The sequence below is a fragment of the Entelurus aequoreus genome, linkage group LG03 (assembly GCF_033978785.1).
Source record: "Entelurus aequoreus isolate RoL-2023_Sb linkage group LG03, RoL_Eaeq_v1.1, whole genome shotgun sequence".
NCBI lineage: Eukaryota > Metazoa > Chordata > Actinopteri > Syngnathiformes > Syngnathidae > Entelurus > Entelurus aequoreus.
Window position 1 is genome coordinate 43,923,573 of NC_084733.1, and position 25,592 is coordinate 43,949,164.

The 25,592-nt window shown below is 39.7% G+C and overlaps 1 protein-coding gene across 5 annotated transcripts in view; it reads left to right on the plus strand.

Annotated features, from left to right (window-relative positions):
* The window catches only part of LOC133646480 (rho guanine nucleotide exchange factor TIAM2-like), a 229,218-nt gene that overhangs the window by 137,958 nt on the left and 65,668 nt on the right, over positions 1-25,592 (plus strand). For all 5 annotated transcript variants that reach the window (XM_062041868.1, XM_062041873.1, XM_062041870.1 and 2 more), the window contains 5 exons: positions 2,031-2,135; positions 2,218-2,296; positions 2,381-2,470; positions 2,562-2,756; positions 7,126-7,217. In XM_062041868.1, the coding sequence (XP_061897852.1) occupies positions 2,031-2,135; positions 2,218-2,296; positions 2,381-2,470; positions 2,562-2,756; positions 7,126-7,217 (561 nt within the window). The remainder of the gene's footprint in view (positions 1-2,030; positions 2,136-2,217; positions 2,297-2,380; positions 2,471-2,561; positions 2,757-7,125; positions 7,218-25,592) is intronic.

Below are 25,592 nucleotides of genomic sequence, written 5' to 3' on the forward strand. Positions count from 1 at the left end.
TCTGATAGTTTATATATCAATGATGAAATCTTAACATTATAACACATGCCAATACGGCCGGGTTAACTTATAAAGTGACATTTTAAATTTGCCGCTAAACTTCCGGTTCGAAACGCCTCTGCGGATGACGTATGCGCGTGACGTAGCCCGGCGAACACGGGTATGCCTTCCACATTGAAGCCGATACGAAATAGCTCTGTTTTCATTTCATAATTCCACAGTATTCTGGACATCTGTGTTCGTGAATCTGTTTCAATCATGTTCATTGCATTATGGAGAAGGAAGCCAAGCAAGCAAAGAAGAAAGTTGTCGGTGCGAAATGGACGTATTTTTCGAACGTAGTCAGCCACAACAGTACACAGCCGGCGCTTCTTTGTTTACATTCCCGGAAGATGCAGTCAAGATGGAAGAACTCGGATAACAGAGACTCTAACCAGGAGGACTTTTGATTTGGATACACAGACGCCTGTAGAGAACTGGGACAACACAGACTCTTACCAGGATTACTTTGATTTGGATGACAAAGACGCAGACGTGCTACTGTGAGTATGCAGCTTTGGCTTTTTTTTGCGTATGTACGTAACTTTTTTAAAATATATAAGCTTTATGAACCTTGGGTTAGGTGAACGGTCTTTTGGGCTGAGTGATTGTGTGTGTTGATCATGTGTTTGAATTGTATTGGCGTGTTCTATGGAGCTAGGAGCTAGCAGAGGAGCTAGGAGCTAGCATAACACGTACCGTACCGTACGTGCGCGTCACGTACTAACTTTTTAAAAATATATAAGCTTTATGAACCTTGGGTTAGGTGAACGGTCTTTTGGGCTGAGTGATTGTGTGTGTTGATCAGGTGTTTGAATTGTATTGGCGTGTTCTATGGAGCTAGGAGCTAGCAGAGGAGCTAGGAGCTAGCATAACAAACACGCAGGTGTTATTATGCAGGATTAATTTGTGGCATATTAAATATAAGCCTGGTTGTGTTGTGGCTAATAGAGTATATATATGTCTTGTGTTTATTTACTGTTGTAGTCATTCCCAGCTGAATATCAGGTACCGTGAGTATGCAGCCTTGGCTGCTAAACATTCGATAACTTGACCGTATGTGCGCGTCACGTACGTAACTTTTTAAAAATATATAAGCTTTATGAACCTTGGGTTAGGTAAACGGTCTTTTGGGCTGAGTGATTGTGTGTGTTGATCAGGTGTTTGAATTGTATTGGCGTGTTCTATGGAGCTAGGAGCTAGCAGAGGAGCTAGGAGCTAGCATAACAAACACGCAGGTGTTTTTATGCAGGATTAATTTGTGGCATATTAAATATAAGCCTGGTTGTGTTGTGGCTAATAGAGTATATATATGTCTTGTGTTTATTTACTGTTGTAGTCATTCCCAGCTGAATATCAGGTCACCCTCGGCTCTCACAGCATCTTCCCTATCTGAATAGCTTCAACTCCCCACTAGTCCTTCACTTGCACTTTACTCATCCACAAATCTTTCATCCTCGCTCAAATTAATGGGGAAATTGTCGCTTTCTCGGTCCGAATCTCTCTCACTTCATGCGGCCATCATTGTAAACAATAGGGAACTTTGCGTATATGTTCAACTGACTACGTCACGCTACTTCCGGTAGGTGCAAGCCTTTTTTTTATCAGATACCAAAAGTTGCAATCTTTATCGTCGTTGTTCTATACTAAATCCTTTCAGCAAAAATATGGCAATATCGCGAAATGATCAAGTATGACACATAGAATAGATCTGCTATCCCCGTTTAAATAAAAAAAATTCATTTCAGTAGGCCTTTAAAGCAACGCACTTATTCATCCAATGTCAACTTCACAAGGTCACATAAGATTGACATATAGGCAGTAATCCCATGGAGGCAATTTTGTTTACCGCTTATTGTTGAGTGTAAAATCTGTGAATAATTCACGCTTTTATCATAGCACAGCTGTCAAACCAAGCTTTGGTGCATGAAATACGTTGGATAAGTCTGCGCAAACAAGCTGCTGAGCATTTGAATCTCTTGTGTAAACAGGCTAAACAGCTGGACCCAGACTTGCATCGACTTCGTCTGCACAGGCAGGCAGGAAACAACACAGAGATTCGATGTGTTGCTCCCAGTGAGCTCGTCTGTGATTTGGTGAGGAGAACAATCTAAGTGTACATCTTTATTATCCGCTTGTTTATTTCATTGCATTAATCTGTCTGATACTACTTTGTAGATGAGTGGTCATTTGGAGGTGGTCCCAGTTAACGTGTTTACTCTAAGTATGAGCAGAACGAGCAGCATTTGCGATTTTGGTGAGTCGATCTCAAAAATGAATGTGTCAACCACCATTGCAGATGCATCATTGTCCAACATTCTGGTTGTCTTCCTCCTCCCAGGGTTTGCAGTGACAGGGAATATAGACAGCCATAAAAACAGTCGGATCTTTGTCAGTGAGGTGCTCCCTGATGGATTGGCCTTTAGTGAAGGTACAAACAACAATGACAAAACGACATGAAATACATTGTTTGTGTTGCATGTGAATGGCGCCTCTACCAACATATTTTGTTTGCGTTCCAGGTCTGCGTCCAGGGGATGAGGTTTTGATGCTTAATGGCCGCTATGTGTCAGGCCTAGACCTTACACCAATCCAGACGCTGTTTGCTGGGGAAACCCTTGACTTGCGCCTTATGCGGGATGGACCACTGCCGCTAAACAGTGCAGTCAACCACCTAGCTCCTCCAGTAGGCAAGCTCAGAGCCAAGTCCTCCTCAGGTGTGTCAGTATAAATTAATGTATTCACTAATTGGGCTTCTGAGTATAAGGAGGGGGTCCTTTTAGATTGCAATTTAAAGGCCTACTGAAATGAATTTTTTTTTATTTAAACGGGATTGCAGATCCATTCTATGTGTCATACTTGATCATTTCGCGATATTGCCATATTTTTGCTGAAAGGATTTAGTAGAGAACATTGACGATAAAGTTCGCAACTTTTGGTCGCTGATAAAAAAAAGCCTTGCCTGTACCGGAAGTAGCGTGACGTCACAGGTTGAAAGGCTCCTCACATATCCCCATTGTTTACACCAGCAGCGAGAGCGATTCGGACTGAGAAAGCGACGATTACCCCATTAATTTGAGCCAGAATGAAAGATTTGTGGATGAGGAACGTGAGAGAGAAGGACTAGAGTGCAGTGCAGGATGCATCTTTTTTTGCTCTGACCGTAACTTAGGTACAAGCTGGCTCATTGGATTCCACACACTCTCCTTTTTCTACTGTGGATCACGGATTTGTATTTTAAACCACCTCGGATACTATATCCTCTTGAAAATGAGAGTCGAGAACGCGAAATGGACATTCACAGTGACTTTTATCTCCACGACAATACATCGGCGAAGCACTTTAGCTACGGAGCTATCGTGATAGCATCGGGCTTAACTGCAGATAGAAACAAAAGAAATAAACCCCTGACTGGAAGGATAGACAGAAGATCAACAATACTATTAAACCATGGACATGTAACTACACGGTTAATGCTTTCCAGCCTGGCGAAGCTTAACAATGCTGTTGCTAACGACGCCATTGAAGCTAGCTTAGCAACGGGACCTCACAGAGCTATGCTAAAAACATTAGCTATCCACCTACGCCAGCCCTCATCTGCTCATCAACACCCGTGCTCACCTGCCTTCCAGCGATCGACGGAAGGACGAAGGACTTCACCCGATCATCCGTGCGGTCGGCGGCTAGCACCGGATAGCGCGTCTGCTATCCAAGTCAAATTCCTCCTGGTTGTGTTGCTGTAGCCAGCCGCTAATACACCGATCCCACCTAAATCTTTCTTCTTTGCAGTCTTCATTGTTCATTAAACAAATTGCAAAAGATTCACCAACACAGATGTCCAGAATACTGTGGAATTTTGCGATGAAAACCGAGCTTTTTGTATTGGATACAATGTGTCTGAATACTTCCGTTTCAACGATTGACGTCACACGCATACGTCATCATACATAGACGTTTTCAACCGGAAGTTTAGCCGGAAATTCAAAATTGCACTTTATAAGTTAACCCGGCCGTATTGGCATGTGTTGCAATGTTAAGATTTCATCATTGATATATAAACTATCAGACTGCGTGGTCGGTAGTAGTGGGTTTCAGTAGGCCTTTAACCCTTCTGTGTCCCACTTGCTCCAAAAGTATCAGAACAAAGAGCAGTGATGTTCATCTTCAAGATATATATTTCAACAGTGTACATTTAAAAAAAGATACAGTCTGATACTTACGTCGCACATCGGTGCGATTAGATGAAAATAATACTTTATCCTACCTTCTCTTTTGGTCCCAAATAGAATTTATCAGTTGATTCAACTTCGAACTTGCCCATGTTGACAAACAGTCTTTTGCAAAATGTCATGGACATATAAACACATAAATATTTATTTTATAAACATCAGAGTGGGCAGGAGGGAATGAGACCGGAGGCTCCAGCCTGCAGCCAACAGTCTCGGGTAAAAATTATGTTAATATAAATAAATGTATTTTTTGAGGAGCTTTGCGGGGTCTTCAAATGGTCTCTACATCTCTGTGCATCTCGCATTGGCATCTTGCTGCTGGGGAAAGCAATCCAGTGTGTCTGGAGTGCTTTTCTGTCATGTCTTGGCGTCCGTGATTAACAGTTTAGCCTGTTTGGACATACACATGTGCCCAACTGGCTGTCGAACTCAAATGAAGGAGAGCGGCAGTGCGTCTCTCTTGCCATGCCCGTCTTGGCGGGCGACTGGTGCTGCTGCCACAGGGAGCACCAAGACTAATTATTTGCCAGCTCTCTGTTTCATGTGTGTGCAAAACACTTAATGTGCAGTCCCAATTTTTCGCTCACGGCCAGACCGATATGTTTCTGACTATTAAAAAAACCCACACACTTCTCACTGCGTTCTGCCTGCAAGGCAGCTGTTCTCAAAACAATAACTATTTTCACGTTTTAATCTTGCGAGATCTTGTGACATATGTCAGCAGAATGTTCAAAAGCAGTACTTCTTTTTCTGAGAATTCCATCCATCCATTTTCTACCGCTTGTCCCTTTCGGGGTTGCGGGGGGTGCTGCAGCCTATCTCAGCTGCATTCGGGTGGAAGGCGGGCTACACCCTGGACAAGTCGCTACCTCATCACAGGACCAACACAGATAGACAGACAACATTCACACTCACATTCACACACTGTGTCGCCAATCAACCTATCCCCAAGTGCATGTCTTTGGAGGTGGGAGGAAGCTGGAGTACCTGGAGGCATACTTGCCAACCCTCCCGTTTTTACCGGGAGACTCCCGGTATTCAGCGCCTCTCCCGATAACCTCCCGGCAGAAATTTTCTCCCGACAAACTCCCGGTATTCAGCCGGAGCTGGAGGCCACGCCCCCTCCAGCTCAATGCGGACCTGAGTGGGGACAGCCTGTTCTCACGTCCGCTTTCCCACAATATAAACAGCTTGCCTGCCCAATGACATCATAACTGTAGAATGATCGAGGGCGAGTTCTTGGTTTCTTATGTGGGTTTATTGTTAGGCAGTTTCATTAACGTCCTCCCAGCGCGGTAACAACACACAACAACAGCAGTCACGTTTAGTCTACCGTAAAGCAGTTCGTCTGCCGTAAACAGCAATGTTGTGACACTCTTAAACAGGACAATACTGCCATCTACTGGATAGCCTCCAGAACACTGAAATTCAAGTATTTCTTTTATTTATATGTATAATAAAATAAATAAATATATATATATAGCTAGAATTCACTGAGAGTCAAGTATTTCATATATATATATATATATATATATATATATATATATATATATATATATATATATATATACATATATATATATATATACATATATATATATATATACATATATATATATATATATATATATATATATATATATATATATATATATATATATATATATATATATATATATATATATATATATATATATATATATATATATATATATATATATATATATATATATATGAAATACTTGAGTTGGTGAATTCTAGTTTAAATATATTCCCCTCTTAACCACGCCCCCCACCCCGACCACCCCCCCACCCCCCACCTCCCGGTATCGGAGGTCTCAAGGTTGGCAAGTATGCCTGGAGGGAACCCACGCAGTCACGGGGAGAACAAATTGTCCTTCCAAAATAAACTAAATAATAAGCAGCCCTCTTTAAATGACATGTACCACACTGTGCAACTCATACTCCCCCAGCATGTGCATATATGTTTTTAATGCTTCAATGTTCAGCAGTCAGAACACTTTCTCGTATCTATCTTAAAGGTAGTAATCCATTATCATTGCCTTTCCTTGGTGTATCTTTAATTAAATCCAAAGGGATTAATGACTTTGAATGCCTCATTACAGTAAATAGTGATCAAAGTGCCTGCAGGTTTCTTCTCTGTCACTAGAGGGCACATTATCCCAGGCTGTTTTGACGAGGCTGGCCATAAATGCTGAACAAGGTGAATTAGCAGTTGTCAAATTACACAAATGATTTAATGAAATAATGTCTCTAAAATGCCTGTCATCTTGATTCCCAAATGTGTAAGAAAAGTCAATCAAATTCAGGTTAAATATCTTGTCTAGAGCAGTCTGCTTTTTGGTTGGCGATATATGCCGGTTCAGAAAGGACATTTTGAGCTCCATAGGAGGTCCAGAAGTTTTCTTTTGTTTCCTGCTGTCACATTGGCTCTCCTCCCAGTCTAGTATCAAGGGTAAAGTATTTCATGTGCCAACTGCTACAGTCTGGAACAGGAACCTCAAATTTAATGAGCTATAGTCCATATTAGAAATATGTTATCAGAACAGGATTTAAAAATACCTTGTCAACTCATCACATTTACATTTAAAATGGAATTCATAGTCACATCTGCAGCTGTTTTTAGTGGCCATACATTTGATGCCATTGTCATTCTAAGACTAGAGACAAATGGAAGCTGTGAGACTTGTAGGCGCCTCTGATGGTATTCAGACGCTATTGTTTGTGTTATGTTGTCACTAAAATAGTGTCCTTCAACAGGCCTACTTTTCAGAGAAGCAGAGATATAAGAAACATGCAGACCTTCAATTAAACCCCTTTGTTTTGGTCTTCACAGATTTGTGCACTGCAGCGGAAAGTAGCCAGTCCTTGTGCACCGGGCTAGAGAGTCACTCCCACTGCTCACATAGGCCTGTTCAACTCAGCAAGGTGGGTGGAGCATGTGTGTATGTGCTGCTGCTATTTCTATTGTCATACAAACACCTACTTTATGTACAGTACGTTTCTGTTATTTTAGCATACATGTGCAGGGTTTCCCCCAGATTGCCACTATATACGTGGCGGTGGGGGTGTAGCTAGGGGTGTCGTCATCATGACATCATCATATGTGACATGATAATAATGATAATGATAATAAACTGTGTGTCTTGAGGATGATCCTGAAGCTGCTTTGAGCACATTCATGAAGTTATTTTTGCAGATTGCTGATAAGCATGCTCCTGTCAGGAAAACAACTGTCAAGGCAAATGGCGCCCCCTGGTTAGGGAATGAGCTCAAAGCACTTATGAAGTAACGTAACCAGGCTGAAAAGTTGGCGGACTCTTCTGGTCTACTTTCTGATGAGATGATCTATCGTAAATTAAGAAATCGTGTAACTAAAATAAATAGAGGTAATAAAAAGGTATATTATCAGACAAAGATCTATGACGTTAGACATGATGGAAAACAATTGTGGAAAATTTTAAATCAAATAATGGGAAGATCAGCATCATGTAAAACAAATTCGTATATAGAAGTTGATGGAGCTTACCTGACTAAGCCAATGGAAATTGCCACATATTTTAATAATTACTTCACAAACAAGGTGGAAAATCTGAGAGTAAATATGACGCCTTCTGATGGCTCCTCCTCATGCACATTAATTGAAAATCATATAATGAAGGGTAAAAACTGCAGGTTCGATTTTGTACCAGTTAGTAGTTCTGATATTGACAAACTGTTGTTATCACTGCCATCTGATAAACCTGCTGGTACGGACATGCTAGATGGCAAATTGTTAAGAATTGCGGCATGCCATATATCAACTCCGATTTGTCATATATTTAATAAATCATTAAGATATGGAGTCTGTCCTGGGGGTTGGAAGGAGGCCAAGGTCATCCCTCTACTCAAGGACAAAAATAAAGATTTTACTGGTAAAAACAGTAGACCAATAAGCATACCGTATTTTCCGGACTATAAGTCGCAGTTTTTTTCATAGTTTGGCCGGGGGTGCGACTTATACTCAGGAGCGACTTATGTGTGAAATTATTAACACATTACCGTAAAATATCAAATAATATTATTTAGCTCATTCACGTAAGAGACTAGACATATAAGATTTCATCGGATTTAGCGATTAGGAGTGACAGATTGTTTGGTAAACATATAGCATGTTCTATATGTTATAGTTATTTGAATGACTCTTACCATAATATGCTACGTTAACATACCAGGCACGTTCTCAGTTGGTTATTTATGCGTCATATAACGTACACTTATTCAGCATGTTGTTCACTATTCTTTATTTGTTTTACAATCCCCATTTCCATATAAGTTGGGAAATTGTGTTAGATGTAAATATAAACGGAATACAATGATTTGCAAATCATTTTCAACCCATATTCAGTTGAATATGCTACAAAGACAACATATTTGATGTTCAAACTGATACATTTTTTTTTTTGGCAAATAGTCATTAACTTTAGAATTTGATGCCAGCAACATGTGACAAAGAAGTTGGGAAAGGTGGCAATAAATACTGATAAAGTTGAGGAATGCTCATCAAACACTTATTTGGAACATCCCACAGGTGAACAGGCAAATTGGGAACATGTGGGTGCCATGATTGGGTATAAAAGTAGATTCCATGAAATGCTCAGTCATTCACAAACAAGGATGGGGCGAGGGTCACCACTTTGTCAACAAATGCGTGAGCAAATTGTTGAACAGTTTAAGAAAAACCTTTCTCAACCAGCTATTGCAAGGAATTTAGGGATTTCACTATCTACGGTCCGTAATATCATCAAAGGGTTCAGAGAATCTGGAGAAATCACTGCACGTAAGCAGCTAAGCCCGTGACCTTCGATCCCTCAGGCTGTACTGCATCAACAAGCGACATCAGTGTATAAAGGATATCACCACATGGGCTCAAGAACACTTCAGAAACCCACTGTCAGTAACTACAGTTGGTCGCTACATCTGTAAGTGCTAGTTAAAACTCTCCTATGCAAGGCGAAAACCGTTTATCAACAACACCCAGAAACGCGGTCTGCTTCGCTGGGCCTGAGCTCATCTAAGATGGACTGATACAAAGTGGAAAAGTGTTCTGTGGTCTGACGAGTCCACATTTCAAATTGTTTTTGGTAACTGTGGACGTTGTGTCCTCCGGACAAAAGAGGAAAAGAACCATACGGATTGTTATAGGCGCAAAGTTGAAAAGCCAGCATCTGTGATGGTATGGGGGTGTATTAGTGCCCTAGACATGGATAACTTACACATCTGTGAAGGCGCCATTAATGCTGAAAGGTACATACAGGTTTTGGAGCAACATATGTTGCCATCCAAGCAACGTTACCATGGGCGCCCCTGCTTATTTCAGCAAAACAATGCCAAGCCACGTGTTACATCAACGTGGCTTCATAGTAAAAGAGTGTGGGTACTAGACTGGCCTGCCTGTAGTCCAGACCTGTCTCCCATTGAAAATGTGTGGCGCATTATGAAGCCTAATACCACAACGGAGACCCCCGGACTGTTGAACAACTTAAGCTGTACATCAAGCAAGAATGGGAAAGAATTCCACCTGAGAATCTTAAAATATGTGTCTCCTCAGTTACCAAACGTTTACTGAGTGTTGTTAAAAGGAAAGGCCATGTAACACAGTGGTGAACATGCCCTTTCCTAACTACTTTGGCACGTGTTGCAGCCATGAAATTCTAAGTTAATTATTATTTGTAAAAAAAAAAAAAAGTTTATGAGTTTGAACATCAAGTATATTGTCTTTGTAGTGCATTCAATTGAGTATGGGTTGAAAAGGATTTGCAAATCATTGTATTCCGTTTATATTTACATCTAACACAATTTCCCAACTCATATGGAAACGAGGTTTGTAAATTGCCTTTCAAATGTCTATTCTTGGTGTTGGGTTTTATCAAATACATTTCCCCCAAAAATGCGACTTATACTCCAGTGTGACTTATATATGTTTTTTTCCTTCTTTATTATGCATTTTTGGCCGGTGCGACTTATACTCCGGAGCGACTTATACAGTACTTCCTGTTCTTAGTAAATTGATGGAAAAAGTTGTTTTCAAACAAATTCAAGATTACTTTACCTACAACAAACTGATGTTGTGTTCCCAGCATGCTTATAGGCAAGGTCACTCAACATCTACTGCTTTAGATCAGCTGACTGATGACTGGCTGTCACAAATGGATATCAAGAAGATGGTTGGTCCTGTCCTGATTGACTTTAGTGCGGCATTCGATGTCGTAGATCACAACATAATGATCTCCAAACTGAGAAAATATGGTTTTAATAGTATGTCACTTTCTTGGATGTTGAGCTATCTATCAGGAAGTGTTTTAATGGTAGCCTATCTGAACGCAAGTACAATTACTGCGGCGTGCCTCAAGGAAGCTGCTTAGGTCCTTTACTTTTTATTATTTTTACTAATGATCTTCCCTGTGTTACAACAAACACCAATATGGTTATGTATGCAGATGACACAACTCTGTACAGTACTGCCTCTACCTTAAATGACTTAGGAAATAACTTAAATCAGGACCTGGAGAGAGTGTCACGCTGGGTAAGTGATAGTAAACTTGTTGTGAATATTGACAAAACAAAAAGGATTCTTTTTGGATCCAGGCATATGCTTGTTGATGACCCTCAGCTTCATATTTCAATGTCAGATATACCTATTGAGCAGGTCAAAAAAGCAAAACTGCTTGGTGTGCTATTAGACAGTCAACTGTCATGGTCCGATCATATTGATGGTATTTTAATGAAAATGGGAAGAGGTTTAGCCATGGTCGGGAAGTGCTCCATCTTCTTGACATCCTCAACAATGGGTCAAGTCATGCAGTCCTTGGTTTTCTGTCATCTTCATTACTGTCCTATAATATGGTCCGCTACGACTAAGTCTGACCTGAACAAACTGCAACTTGTTCAGAACAGAGCGGCTAGACTGGTACTTAAAGGCCTACTGAAATGATTTGTTTTTATTCAAACGGGGATAGCAGATCCATTGTATGTGTCATACTTGATCATTTCGCGATATTGCCATATTTTTTCTGAAAGGATTTAGTATAGAACAAAGACGATAAAGTTCGCAACTTTTGGTCTCTGGTAAAAAAAAAAGCCTTGCCCCTACCGGAAGTAGCATGACGACACCAGAGGAAGGACTGCTCATATTTTCCTATTGTTTACACCAGCAGCGAGAGCGATTCGGACCGAGAAAGCGACGATTACCCCATTAATTTGAGCGAGGATGAAAGATTCGTGGATGAGGAACGTGAAAGTGAAGGACTAGCGTGCAGTGCAGAACGTATCTTTTTTCGCTCTGACCGTAACTTAGGTACAAGGGTTCATTGGATTCCACACTCTCTCCTTTTTTTATTGTGGATCACAGATTTGTATTTTAAACCACCTCGGATACTATATACTCTTGAAAATGAGAGTCGAGAACGCGAAATGGACATTCACGGTGACTTTTATCTCCACGACAATACATCGACGAAACACTTTAGCTACGGAGCTAACGTGATAGCATCGTGCTTAACTGCATATAGAAACAAAATAAATAAATCCCTGACTGGAAGGATAGACAGAAGATCAACAATACTATTAAACCATGGACATGTAACTACACGGTTAATGCTTTCCAGCCTGGCGAAGGTTAACAATGCTGTTGCTAACGACGCCATTGAAGCTAACTTAGCAACCGGACCTCACAGAGCTATGATAAAAACATTAGCTATCCACCTACGCCAGCCAGCCCTCATCTGCTCATCAACACCCGTGCTCACCTGCGTTCCAGCGATCGACGGTGCGACGAAGGACTGCACCCGATCACAGATGCGGTCGGCGAGACGGAGGAAGTTAAGGTGAGTTCGGCGGCTAGCGCGTCTGCTATCCATCTCTGTCCTCCTGGCTGTGTTGCTGTAGTCCGCTGCTAATACACCGATCCCACCTACAACTTTGTTCTTTGCAGTCTCCATTGTTCATTAAAATTGCAAAAGATTCACCAACACAGATGTCCAGAATACTGTGGAATTTTGAAATGAAAACAGAGCTTTTTTGTATTGTATTCAATGGGGTACCAATACTTCCGCATCAACTGATTCCCTCACGCGCATACGTCATCATATCTAGACGTTTTCAACCGGAAGTGTGGCGGGAAATTTAAAATTGCACTTTATAAGTTAACCCGGCCATATTGGCATGTGTTGCAATGTTAAGATTTCATCATTGATATATAAACTATCAGACTGCGTGGTCGGTAGTAGTGGGTTTCAGTAAGCCTTTAAATGTTCTTTGCGCACTAATATTTCATTCATGCATTCACGCCTGTCCTGGTTGTCTGTTGAACAAAAGATGCATTGTAGTCTCCTTATGTTCTTTAGAACTATCATGTTAGATCAGGGGTCACCAACCTTTTTGAAACCAAGGGCTACGTCTTGGGTACTGATTAATGCGAAGGGCTACCAGTTAGATACACACTTAAATAAATTGCCAGAAGTAGCCAATATGCTCAATTTACCTTTAACTCTGTTATTATTAATAATTAATGATATTTATCTTTGTGGAAACACTGATCATCTTAATGATTTCTCACAATAAATATATATAGAAACAGATAAATATCAATATGCAACACTTTATTTTTATATTTTCTCCAAGTGCACATTTTTCAAATTGAACATTTTCAAATGATCACTTCTAAGACAGTCTTGTGAAATCACAATATCCCATTTTAACTAGCTAGCCACTAACATTTTTTAACAAATCATGAATTACTTTGCACCATGTTTGTACAAATAATAACTCATGTAAAATACAAAAGTCAACTCTCAAATTTTTAAATCATGTCACACTTTGAACTGGACACCAAATCTGTTATCTGTTTCTTTGTCAGTTAGTGGGAAGCCTGGCATTGCATGCTGTTAACTAGTGTGTTGTACTCTGGTGTGTAACTTGACACTGCAACTCTGAGTGAGTCTTGCAGATGTGCATCAGTGAGGCGTGTTCTGTGTTTGTTCTTGATGAAGTTCATGTCAGAAAAGGCTGATTCACAAAGATAAGATTTTTCCTCATTGTTTGCGGAACCTTCTTAATCTTTTGGACATATTTTCACAGCAATCTGGCCTTAAGCTTAATTATGATAAATGTAAAATGTTAAGGATCGGAAATCTAAAGGGAACGTCCTTTCGAATGGAATGCAAAGTGCCTGTTTTGTGGACAGATGGACCAGTTAACATACTTGGTGTTGTTGTCCCAGAAAATCTGGAATATCTAGGCCAGGGGTCACCAACGCGGTGCCCACGGGCACCAGGTCGCCCGTAAGGACCAGACGAGAGATTTTTTTCCAGCTCTGATTTTTTACACTGCATTTTAAAACACTATCATTTAACAAACTGAATTTTTAAACACACACATTTTTCTCCCAAATGTTTATTCAATAAAATGTGTCTGTCTTTAAAAGCATCAATTGTTCCAAAGATGTATTTAAACATTGAGTGGTACACAAATGTCCTGTTGGACAAAAAACATGTACTGTATCAAGATAAATTGTATCCTTTTTTACAAGTGATCCCCTCCCAGAGAGTCTGCTGGGAAACATGGCGGGGTTCATAAAGGAAACAATCCACTCATAGTGGTGTTTTCAATTTTATGTGCCAGAAAAAAGAGACGATATTTTGCAGCAGTTAATATGGATGAACTCTAATATTGTAATAGATGGAAAGCCTTTCTTTTGGAAAAATATGTTTGAAAGAGGAATCATTTTTGTCAATGATATTATCAATGAGAATGGTAAAATTATGAAGTATGATGAATTTAGAGCTATGTATGGTGATGCTTGCTCAAGCTTTTCATTTTATCAACTAACTGGAGTAATTGGGAAAAGATGGAAACAAATAATTAATTATGGAACTACTAAATTATTAGTTTGTAAACCTCTAATAAGAAATTCTAGTTGGCAAAAAGGAACTAAAATAAATGGAAAAATATATAATTTTTATTTAATAAAGAAATCTTTGAAGGCTGCCTCATACAACACAAATGGAAAATGGGAGGACTTTTTTGACTGCCCGTTGCCATGGGATGCCATATTCAAACTAATCTATAAAACCACTATCGATGTGCAAAATCGTTATTTTCAAATTAAAATTATTTATAACTTCTTACCCACAGGGAAAATTTTTAAATTATGGAATATGACAGAGTCAGATTATTGCCGATTTTGTTGTCAGGAGCCTGAATCCACCCTGCATTTGTTTTGGTATTGTCATATTGTGTCTTTGTTTTGGGTGGAAGTTGAAAAAATGTGTTTAAGGATTGGTTTGTTTATGAAGCTTAATGTGGTTTCTGTTATTTTAGGAGAGTTCATTGACAATCATGATTTAGTCAATTTAATTATAGTACTCGGTAAAATGTCTATTTTTAAGGCCAAAAACAGATATTCACTTAAATGATAAATGGGTTATACTTGTATAGCGCTTTTCTACCTTCAAGGTACTCAAAGCGCTTTGACAGTATTTCCACATTTACCCATTCACACACACATTCACACACTGATGGCGGGAGCTGCCATGCAAGGCGCTAACCAGCAGCCATCAGAGGCAAAGGGTGAAGTGTCTTGCCCAAGGACACAACGGACGTGACTAGGAAGGTAGAAGGTGGGAATTGAACCCCAGTAACCAGCAACACTCCGATTGCTGGCACAGCCACTCTATCAACTTCGCCACTTAGTATTACTTTCTTTAAAACATTTATTCAGTATTTTCTAACTTTAGAAAGTTACATGGTTGAAAACGATAATGATGCCAAAAAACATTAGAAAAAAGATGAGAAGTCCTCAAAGGCTTATTTTGGAAGTATAATTATGTTTATAGATTATATGATATCTGTTGTTGTGTTCCCTAATTTGAGTGACCTGGACATAATCTGGACTGTACATAAATGCTTATTTTGAAAATGTAATTTTGTTTATAAATTATATGCAATCTGTTGTGTTCCCTAATTTTTTTCTGTGTACATAAATGAAGGTGTGTGTTGCTGAGTCAGACTTGGACATTATCTGGACTGGGCCTGGTTTAAAAAACCCTTTAAACAAATCTAATTTCATTGACAACCTGGTCTGTTGAAGATAAGGCCCTTTTTTAAAAAAATAAATAAAATAAGATAAATAAATAAAAAACATTTTCTTGGATAAAAAAGAAAGTAAAACAATATAAAAATAATTACATAAAAAATAGTAATTAATGAAAATGTTAGTGGACCAGCAGCCTATACAATCATGTGTGCTTCAGGGACTGTGTCCCTTGCAGATGTGTTGTCTATGTTGTGGGAACCAGAATATTGGTAGCAGAAAGAAATAACCCCTTTTGTGTGAGTGGGTGTGGATGAGTGTGCATGGGGGAGGTTGTTTGGGTTGATGCACTGATTGAAAGTGTATCTTGTGTTTTTTCTATGTAGATTTAATTTAAAAAAAACAAAAAAAAACATTTATTTATTTTTTATTTATTTATTTATTTTTTATTTTTTTTTAGAACAGGCCCGCGGGCGACTCGTCTGGTCCTTACGGGCGACCTGGTGCCCGCGGGCACCGCGTTGGTGACCCCTGTGTTAGATCAATCACCAGATTACTTTTACAAACAGCTTTTAAAATCAACTAACACACATATTCATGACACTAGGAATGCCAGCAATGGCTATTTGGCACTTCCTGCTCCCAGGACTAATCTCCTCAAACATACAGTCATGTATAGATGTATATCATTCTGGAATCGGTTGCCATCTCACATTAATCTCTCACAAAGTAAATTGTCATTCAAGACAGCTTTGAAGATACACCTATTGCAGCTGCCCACATGACATGAATTTTTAATACTGGGTTTAACTAGCTTTTTTATCTATGTTGTATTTTTCCATTGTATAATGATTGGCAACACTAAATTGGCCCTAGTGTGTGAATGTGAGTGTGAATGGTGTCTGTCTATTTGTGTTGGCCCTGCGATGAGGTGGCGACTTGTCCAGGGTGTACCCCGCCTTCCGCCCGATTGTAGCTGAGATAGGCTCCAGCGCCCCCCGCGACCCCGAAGGGAATAAGCGGTAGGAAATGGATGGATGGATGGATAATGTTTGGTAATGCAAGTATTCTTTGTATTTTAATTTTGTATGCTCCTATATGGACCCCAGGAAGACTAGCAGTCGCTTTGGCATCAGCTAATAGGGATCCATTCAATAAACAATAAACAATAAATAATAATTTTGATTTACCGTTATACATATATATTCTTTAAAAAGGCTATACAAATGCTTTATGTATATTTAAAAAAACAAATATTAGTGTTATTAATTAGTTATATTCCCATTCATAATATTAGTATTAACATTTTTTTCTTATGTCATTAGAATCACAATCACAATCAGCTTTAATGCAAGGAATTGTACTTGGTGGACTGTACTCTCTTTGTTTAACGCAGTTTTAATAATTGATTATTGTAAAATGTAACACAGGTCACACTTTATTTTGCCCTCACTGAATATTGCAATTTAGTTTGCCAAATATGTAAACAGTCTTTTGAATTACGGTAGATTTGAAAAAAAAAACTTTAGGTTTTTTGTTGATATTCTACACAATAAAGTTATTGTAAAACTAACTACACTAAACTTAGTACATTATATATACACATAACGTGCACATACATGTAGAAATCATGTTAGATTAATAATATAATTTGGAATAAACTAAAAAAGCAATACAATTATGCAAGATAAACGTTGGCTCTAATGCCACTAGCTTAATGCTAACGTACAATGGACTAGTTCATAGGCAAGCTAACTCAAATTGACGTGGCCAATTGCAGGGCACAGATAGACAATCCTTCAGTCTCACATTTATACCTATGGACTATTTGCAGTTGCCACTGAACCTAACATGTATATTTTTGTAATGTGGGAGGAAACTGGAGTGCCTGGAGAAAACGCACACGGGGACACAATCCACACTCCACACAGAGACGTCCAAACGGAAGTTCGAAAACGTACACGGTGTAAATTTAGACGTTGTTGGTAGTAATTTCAAAATAATTAGGGTAGTTCACACAACCTTAAACAATAATTGCATTAAAGACACATTTTGTTTTTTTCTAAATAAAGCAATGAGGAAGTTTTTATGATATTCAAGAGGTATTATGCCCAATAGTGCATAAATACTAGACTACATACAGTATATCTATTCATAAAATTGTTTTCTTGCTAAAAAAAAGTGTTTTCGTGGAAAAAAAGAAGAAAAAAACGTATTTTGAAGGTGTGGCGACATTAATCTTGCCATGGTGTAGTGCCACGATTCTTTACAGGTAGGGAAAGCCCTGATGTGAATGTGTGTGTCCACTGTCCAGTCACACTGTCTGAAATCAGACTTGCACCAATTCCCTAGATAACCATACTTTTTTGCAATACTGCATCATTCCCACCGGTTACAAACACATCCTATTACTTTCATGCAGGATGAGCACTGAGGAATGAAATACACTAAGGCACGCACGTATACACATATTTGTCTGCCTTTCTATAGCTGGGAGGACAGTCAGGCATTAATTCAGCAGCCCTTTACCCAACATAGCTCAACAGCTAACAGCTAGCTTTTCAAACATACATCACTACTTATTGTGTACATACACACAAATATACATGTTGCTTAAGGCCAAGTAAACGGTTGTCAGATACTCCGTTATCCTGGCATTCACTCAATCATCATCTTATCAGTGGCGGGCATTATCTTTGCAACATAGTGTTTTGCCCTTTTTTGGCTATCTTGCTGCTGGTTTTAACACCATTCTGATAATCTCTCGTCTATAAACATGCCAAATGGTTGTCCCTGATGAATTATGGCCGATTGTGTTTTCTATTCCTGTCTGTGGTTGTTAGGTATTCTGATATCTAAACCAACTTTAATGTAGTCATTAGAAAGAGTGTGTGCCAGGGCCATGGGTAAGCTATGCCTCAGTGCTGTAATGCATTGGGGGCAATGAGTATGCAGATGTTTACTGAGACCAGCAATATGTGTATGTACTAGAGATGCGCGGTTTGCGGACACAACCGCGGATGATCCGCGGAGTCCGCGGATGATCCGCGGGTCGGGCGGATGCATGACAAAAAAAATAGATTTTAAATAGATTCGGGCAGGTGGCGGTTGAACCAATTCGGAAATATATATACATAGTTAAATGTTGTTACCCACATACGAAAAACGAGCAGCACTCTTTGAAACAGGCAATTATTCATCAGGCACTGCTGCAGCTGTCACGCCAAATTTCTTCCCCCCTACAACCCCCCCCCCCCCATTTACTTCCGGGGCTGCGTCCAATAAAATCACAAAGTTGCCGGGGGTCCTTAACCGGCACGCGACTGTCCTGTTTCGCGCCTGTACAAAAAAAACAAAAACGATTTCTTTAGATTCCAGCAGCTGTCAAAGACGAAGTATCCTTCCAACGACGGGCAGTCAAAGCCGAAGTGCTATCGATCGCTGTCAATGACGTAAGAGGAAACATGACCATGGAAGTAAATGGGGGGAGGGGAAGGTTTTTGTAGGGGGAAGAAATTTGGCGTGACACATCACAACACAACACAACAGGAGAAGAAGAAAAAAATAAAAGGATGGCAACGCCGGCAGTAAACGTGGTACGCGACAAACTAAAAAAGGGAATACTAAAGACCAGGGAAAAAAATAACAATAATTGTCAACACTTTCTTAATGGAAATGACAATAATATTATAATAATGATAAATAATATTATCACGCATTAATATCTCTTAGCCTCTAATGCGTGGTCAAGAGATATTAATGCGTGGCACGCATTGAATGTCTCTGCTGCATTGGATCAGTCTCCTTTCTTTAACAGGCAAAAGCTTTCTAACCTCACTAATGCCTTGCATCGTCTATATTAGATATATAACAACGGGCGGGTGGCGGGCGGTTGTGGTTTTGATAAAATGTTAGTTCGGGTGGAGGGCGGGTGGATGACGACTTTTGTGATGCGGTTGCGGATGAAATAATTGCCTATCCGCGCATCTCTAGTATGTACGGTTAATGATGTAGACCTTTCTGGAAGCATCCCAGGCAACGTGCGTGTTCATGCATATTCATTCACTGTCTTGTATCAGTGCAGCAAATTACAATTTCTGTAATGCTAAATAGTACACACTGAGAGTGGTACTACTTTATTGACCAAATACAGGCTAAAATAGTAAATAATCTGTGTTGTCTTGCTCATTTCCATTCAAACCAAATGTCTGGAAACCCGCTGTAATTGGTGTGGCTGTCATGAGTTGACATAAAATGACCCAAAGTCATGTAATAGATGTGAAGGATAGCGACTTCTCCTGTATCGTGACTTGTTTTTCCCTCTTCCTGGTGGCAATGAGTCAGCCCCTCTGCAGTGCAGCACTGCTGCTCAGGCTCAGTATTTGTCTATTGTGGATGAATGAATAGAAAGCAGAAAGGCGTGTGTATAGAAAGAGTGCTTTTTGATTGCGTTGAATGTTAATGAAATTGTATGTCACGGCATACAAACTAAAAAAAAAATCTTTACCTTTTCAACAGAGAACTAGCTACTATGAATATTCAACAATTAACACAGGTTGAAATATTAATATTGTAAATAAGATTTATTGGTCCCAAAAAGGGAAATTTATTGAGGTGTTCCCAGGCCAGTTGGGAGACATATCTCCACCGTGTCCTAGGTCTTCCCCGTGGTCTCCTACCGGTCGTACGTGCCCTAAACCCCTCCTCAGGGAGGCGTTTGGGGGGCATTCTGACCAGATGTGGAGGAGCAGCGGCTTTACTCTTGAGCTCCTCTCGAATAACAGAGCTTCTCACCCTATCTCTAAGGGAGAGCCCCGCAAAACGACGGAGGAAACTTATTTCGGCCGCTTGTACCCGTGATCTTGTCTTTTCGGTGATAACCCAAAGCATGACAATAGCTGACCACCTCTGCAGAAAAATAATTTGTGACTTTGTGGATAAAAAACATTTTGCTCCTGAAATAATCATTAAACTTGTTTTATGTGTTGGTACACATTATTTTACAGTGCCTGGAATTCAAACTGCATTTTTTGGTACTTTTATGAAAAATTTAAGCTACAGTATTTGAGTTAAAAAAACCTCCATAATCTAGGTCACTGCTTGCCAATTGCCAAAGCCCTGGTGAGAAGCACTGATGTATACAAGTGAATAAAGAATAGAAATAATAACTTACCATTTGAAAGTGCTGTTTAGTAAATGTTAACTTGAAAAATAAGTCTTATATTATTCACTACACCACTTATACATTGTTTATTGCAGAATGTTTGTGATGTCAAGCAAAAAACCCAAAAAAACTTTGAGAAGAAAAAAAGTTGTTCTTTTTACGCCCACAAAATGTACCGAAAAAGAAGCAATTTGTCGCCCTAAAATCAGGTACGGACCGTAGCGTGGGTTACCTGTACTGTTGCATCTATAGTAAACACAATTATAGATATGGACAAAATTACAGTTGTCAGCTGTTAGCATATATTACCTCAGTCAAACATGGCGGAAATGTCTGTTACAAGATACTGCGGTAGTAAATAGAAGGGATGCAACAGTACTCGCTATAACCCTGCACGGAACGATCCACCTTTTAAAAAATAAAAAATAAATGATATGAAAAACTTAATCGTGATAATTATTTTTTCCATATCGCCTAGCCCTAGTGTTGCTTTGCAGTAGTCAGTTGTGTGAGCGAGCTTGGTGTTGTGAAAGTCAATAGAGATGGATGGAAAAGGAAGGACCAATTTCAAGCCGCTTGTCTCAACTTGTAATCAGCCGCCGTGCTAGACTGGATACCTTTGATTAATTGCTTTGCTGCGTTCCAATTTACTCTCATTACACTAAAGAGACTTGTTTGTGTGCACTGAATGTGTGTGTTTGAGGTAAAATGCTTACAAGGCAGAGTTAACGGTGGTGTAGTTTACCACTGGGACTGACTGTAATTCCTGTGCCTGTGAGGTACCCATCAATGTATTTGGCTTTATGAGGCCACATTAATCAGTTTAATGCAAATATTGTGGTGCCATTATGAGCTAAACCAATCGATTGCAGACCTCAACTGATTTTACCCTGAATAACTGCTTCAAGACATCTCAAATTGGAGTTGACATGTATTGCATGTTAATTTGTTTGTAATGCAGCTGCAAGGATGTGAATCAGCACATTCAGAAATGTGGCTGCGATTTTTAACCCACATGTGACTAATCTGTACTAGTTGAGGAACTGAAAAAAAGATTTCAACCAGCACCAACAACAGATCTCACATGACCGATCGGTGATCACACACATAGTATGTGGATTTCCCACATACTAGGGATCCTACCAGACAGATGGAGGGACGTAAATTAATCTGGTGTAGTATTAGCACATGGCACCTAGTCTCTGTAAATTATTCACTCACACAAGGATACATTTATAGCAGAAATGCAATTAGAATTTCCTAACTCAAGACATATTTATATTTACATTTTATATTATTTATTTTTTCCTTGTTGTCGGAGCAATTGGATTATTTAATTACCTCTATAATGGTTATTCCATAATGTCATATATTTGATTAAAATGATTGTGTGATGATCAGCACCCCATCACTCAACTGTGGTAGCACACCCGATAATCCTACACAGTAGACATAATGGATGGACAGCTAGAATCTAATAAAACAAAAACAAATTTTGTGTATTGTATTGTAAGAGGAGGTCATGGCTTGCTGGTGCACCACTGCAATGTTTCCCTCATGCTAAGTATTTATTAAATTATATTGACTAAATTGAATTATATTGTACATATATACAGCCTTGCTATGTTTGACTTGTTGTATAGATGCTTGATCCATGTATGTCTTGTGGTAAAGCACAGATTAAACAGCAGACAGACATTAAGCCTCTTTGTCCAGACATTTCCCTAAAACCAGGGTCGGCAAGATGTGGCTCTAGAGCTGCATGTGGTTCTTTAGCGCCGCCCTAGTGGGTCCCTGGAGCTTTTTCAAAAATGTATGAAAATGGAAAAAGATGGGGGAAATATATTTTTTGTTTTAATATGGATTTTGTGGGAGGACACAACATAAACATTGTTAATGTTTTCCAATGCTGTAAAAATTAGCAGAAGAAATATTACATTTCAACATTTCTGCGACATGTTTCCTTTAGCACGGAGTGGTGCCAGGCAGATGGCTGTTGCAAACAAAACACATTTCTGTGTGAGCAGATATTCTCAAGAAGGAACTACATCAAATCCAAATACCGCACGGCCTTGTTTCAGGCGCGCGATATAGAACCTCGGTTTGCTTGGTGAGCTGTGGCGCCCCAAGCGGGGACGGACATCCGCTACTTCGCAGTGTCCAGGAAAATGTTGGCAGTCCAGTACGCTGACCCCGAATTTCCACTGAATGCGAAACGGCCGCAGACCGACTTCTCCACGGGAGGGCGCTGTCCTCCGCCGTATTTCTGCCATGCAAGAAATAACCATTCAAAAGCAGCTAACAATATTTCATTTAAAATTTTGGGATTTGAATATTAACCAACTATCAGTGATATTGCTATCATAGACGCTGATGCAGACAAACTATTTATAGCGGCGCCGTGATCACAAGCTTGTGTACAATTTCGACATGATCGACTGGTGAGGTGTTTTCTCGCTTCTTTGTTCCCTGGAAGTTTATTCTAGATCATATATCATGCATCTCACCTGGATAAAAGAAGGGTAGGACATATTCTGACAAGTTGACAGCCAATTTAGACCCAAAAATGGCTAGAAGGACACAAAAAGGACGCAAGGATTATTAGTCATTCTTCATCTAATCAGTAAAATATGAACATCCTCGCAGTCGGAATTGTAATGACAGCAGACATTGTACAGTAGGCGATGTTTTATTATGTTTGTTGGCTCTCAGAAAGTCTGCAGTGAGTAATCAGTGATAGTGTTAAAAAAAGTGAACGTTGTGATGCAATGTGAACGATAGGGAAAATTCCCAAAAAAGTGCAGTTGCCTTTTAAAGGCGCCTCCATATTGCGTGCCTGAAACAATTAAGTCACGCCCCCACCTCAGGACTACTGGGTGTGAGACCTGTGTCCTAGTGTCCGCCTACAATATAGACATTTCCACATGTATTTTCTTCTGTATAAGGCCTACATAAGGCTTTTAATTTTTTGCGGCTCCAGACAATTTTTTTTGTTCCAGTATGGCTATTTCAACATTTTGAGTTGACGGCCCCTGCCCTAAGAGTATTTAAATAACATTATGTGGAACGCTATGACTGGAGCTATCTTATTCTGATTCTGTAGTAGGTAATGATGATGTTGGGATTTGCCTCATTTTCTGGTTGTATGCATGGCTTCAGTCTTGCCTTGTCAGTACATTCATCTGCAGGGGGGTTTTAAACTCTTAAAAATGACTTGGAAAAAGTGGAAATATTAATTTTCAGTTTTCCCCTAGGTCCTCAACTTCAAAAAGTTTGTTGTAGTTGATGCCTTCAGATTTTCAGCAGTATCATTTTCCAAAAACATGATCCGCTCTAGCTTGCAGCTACCGTCGCCCCTTCTCTTAACTTTGGAGAATCTGCTTTGAATGCTTGTGCGGGTCTGTTTTTGGTGGAGCTGCAACTCAGGGAGGTGTGTTATGACTAAGCCCATCAGCCGCCAGCCATCTGGCTGTGAGCAGGCTAATAATCTGGGTTTACTGTCTGCAATGCAGTTAATGCCTGTCTGTCCTTTCTGCGGAAAACCAGCATTTGAGACAGAAATTAAACAAAAAAGGAGAAAACGAACTACAAGAAGGAACCATGGCCCAGATTTTGTTGAAATGACCCAATCAGTGGTGTCCGGTCCAGCAATGGCTGTTGGTGGACCAGTTTTGGACCTGACGGTGAAGAGTGAGGATCCTGGCCCAAGTCAGTATCTCACCACTTTAGCTGAGCTCTTCATGCTGGACCAGTCCCCGGCTCAGGCTCTATGCTCCCTGCTGACCATGTGCTGTTTCTGGCCTCCCAGTTGTGAAACAGAGGAGAAAGACCTGTTCCTGGTCGCAGTGCTCCTTAGTATTGGACGCTTTCTTAGGGACAAGCTGGTCTGTTTGGCACAGGACATGGCAAACTGCTTGGCCTGTCAGAGTGAGGCAAAAAGAACAGTAAGTATAGGTTGTATGAATTACATTTCCCGTATATTATGTGGCTTTCTGTGTGAATTGTTTGTGTTGTTCTTACTGCCATGCAACAATAAGCACACTCTACTGCACTGCACTTTTTACCTGTACTTTTTTTTAGACACAGATAGCTTAAGATCACACAGTGCATGGATCTTAGGCTTTAATTATTTTATCAATCTTAGGTGTTTTTAGGCCAGAAAGTCTGTTTTTCCATCAAACTTTGGTAAATGTCTTTCACAAGCATTTTGCCTTTAAGCTTTCATTGGGCAATGAATATAGTGGCACAAGCATTATTCTGCCTTTGTAGCAGCGTTTGTGCTGTGGAGTGGATATGAAGAGCCTCGGGACTCATGGCTTGGGACTGCTTTAATATGAAACTGGTTTCATTACCAAAACACTATTTGTCCAAATGTTCTCACTCCTCAGAGACTTTGTGGAATAATGTTTGTTAAGGGTGAATAATAAAATGCGTAAATGGGCGGGAATGTAGTGCAGCGGGATCAGCCTCCTTCCTATCTTTTCTCTTCACACTTTAATTTATGATTAATACTTGTTTTTATTTCCTGAGCATTGAAAATTGGACAATCAGCATGGCCATGGCAGGTGAATCGTGGCTGCCAGGTCACAGTCCTTTGGCTATTTTTTCTACAATTAAACCAAAGAGCAATCCCCATAGCTAGACTGTTTATTGTTCGTCCTACATTTAAAATTCTTCCCATGTGTGTTTGTTTGTTTGTTTACTTCAGCTCAGGGATAGGGTACCCCAACAGCTGAAGTGCTCATTAGATGATTCAGTGTTTCATCTGCAAAACGGACAGGACTGTGCAAAATGCCTTCATCAGACATCTTTGACAGTTTTGGATTGAGAAAACACTTAGAGGATAATTATTGACACATTAAACTGAAAATGTAACTAATGACTGAATCATTTTGTGACATGCTTAAGGAACTTGACAACTCTAGTGCAGGTCTGTGGAGTAGTGATTGATACCCAATCATCATTCTACTACTCTACTTTAGAGTCACTTGTTTGGCCTGTCTGCTTTTTTTGACTATGCCTTTGACTTCAGATCAGATTCTATTGATTTACAGCAGTCTTTCTCAAA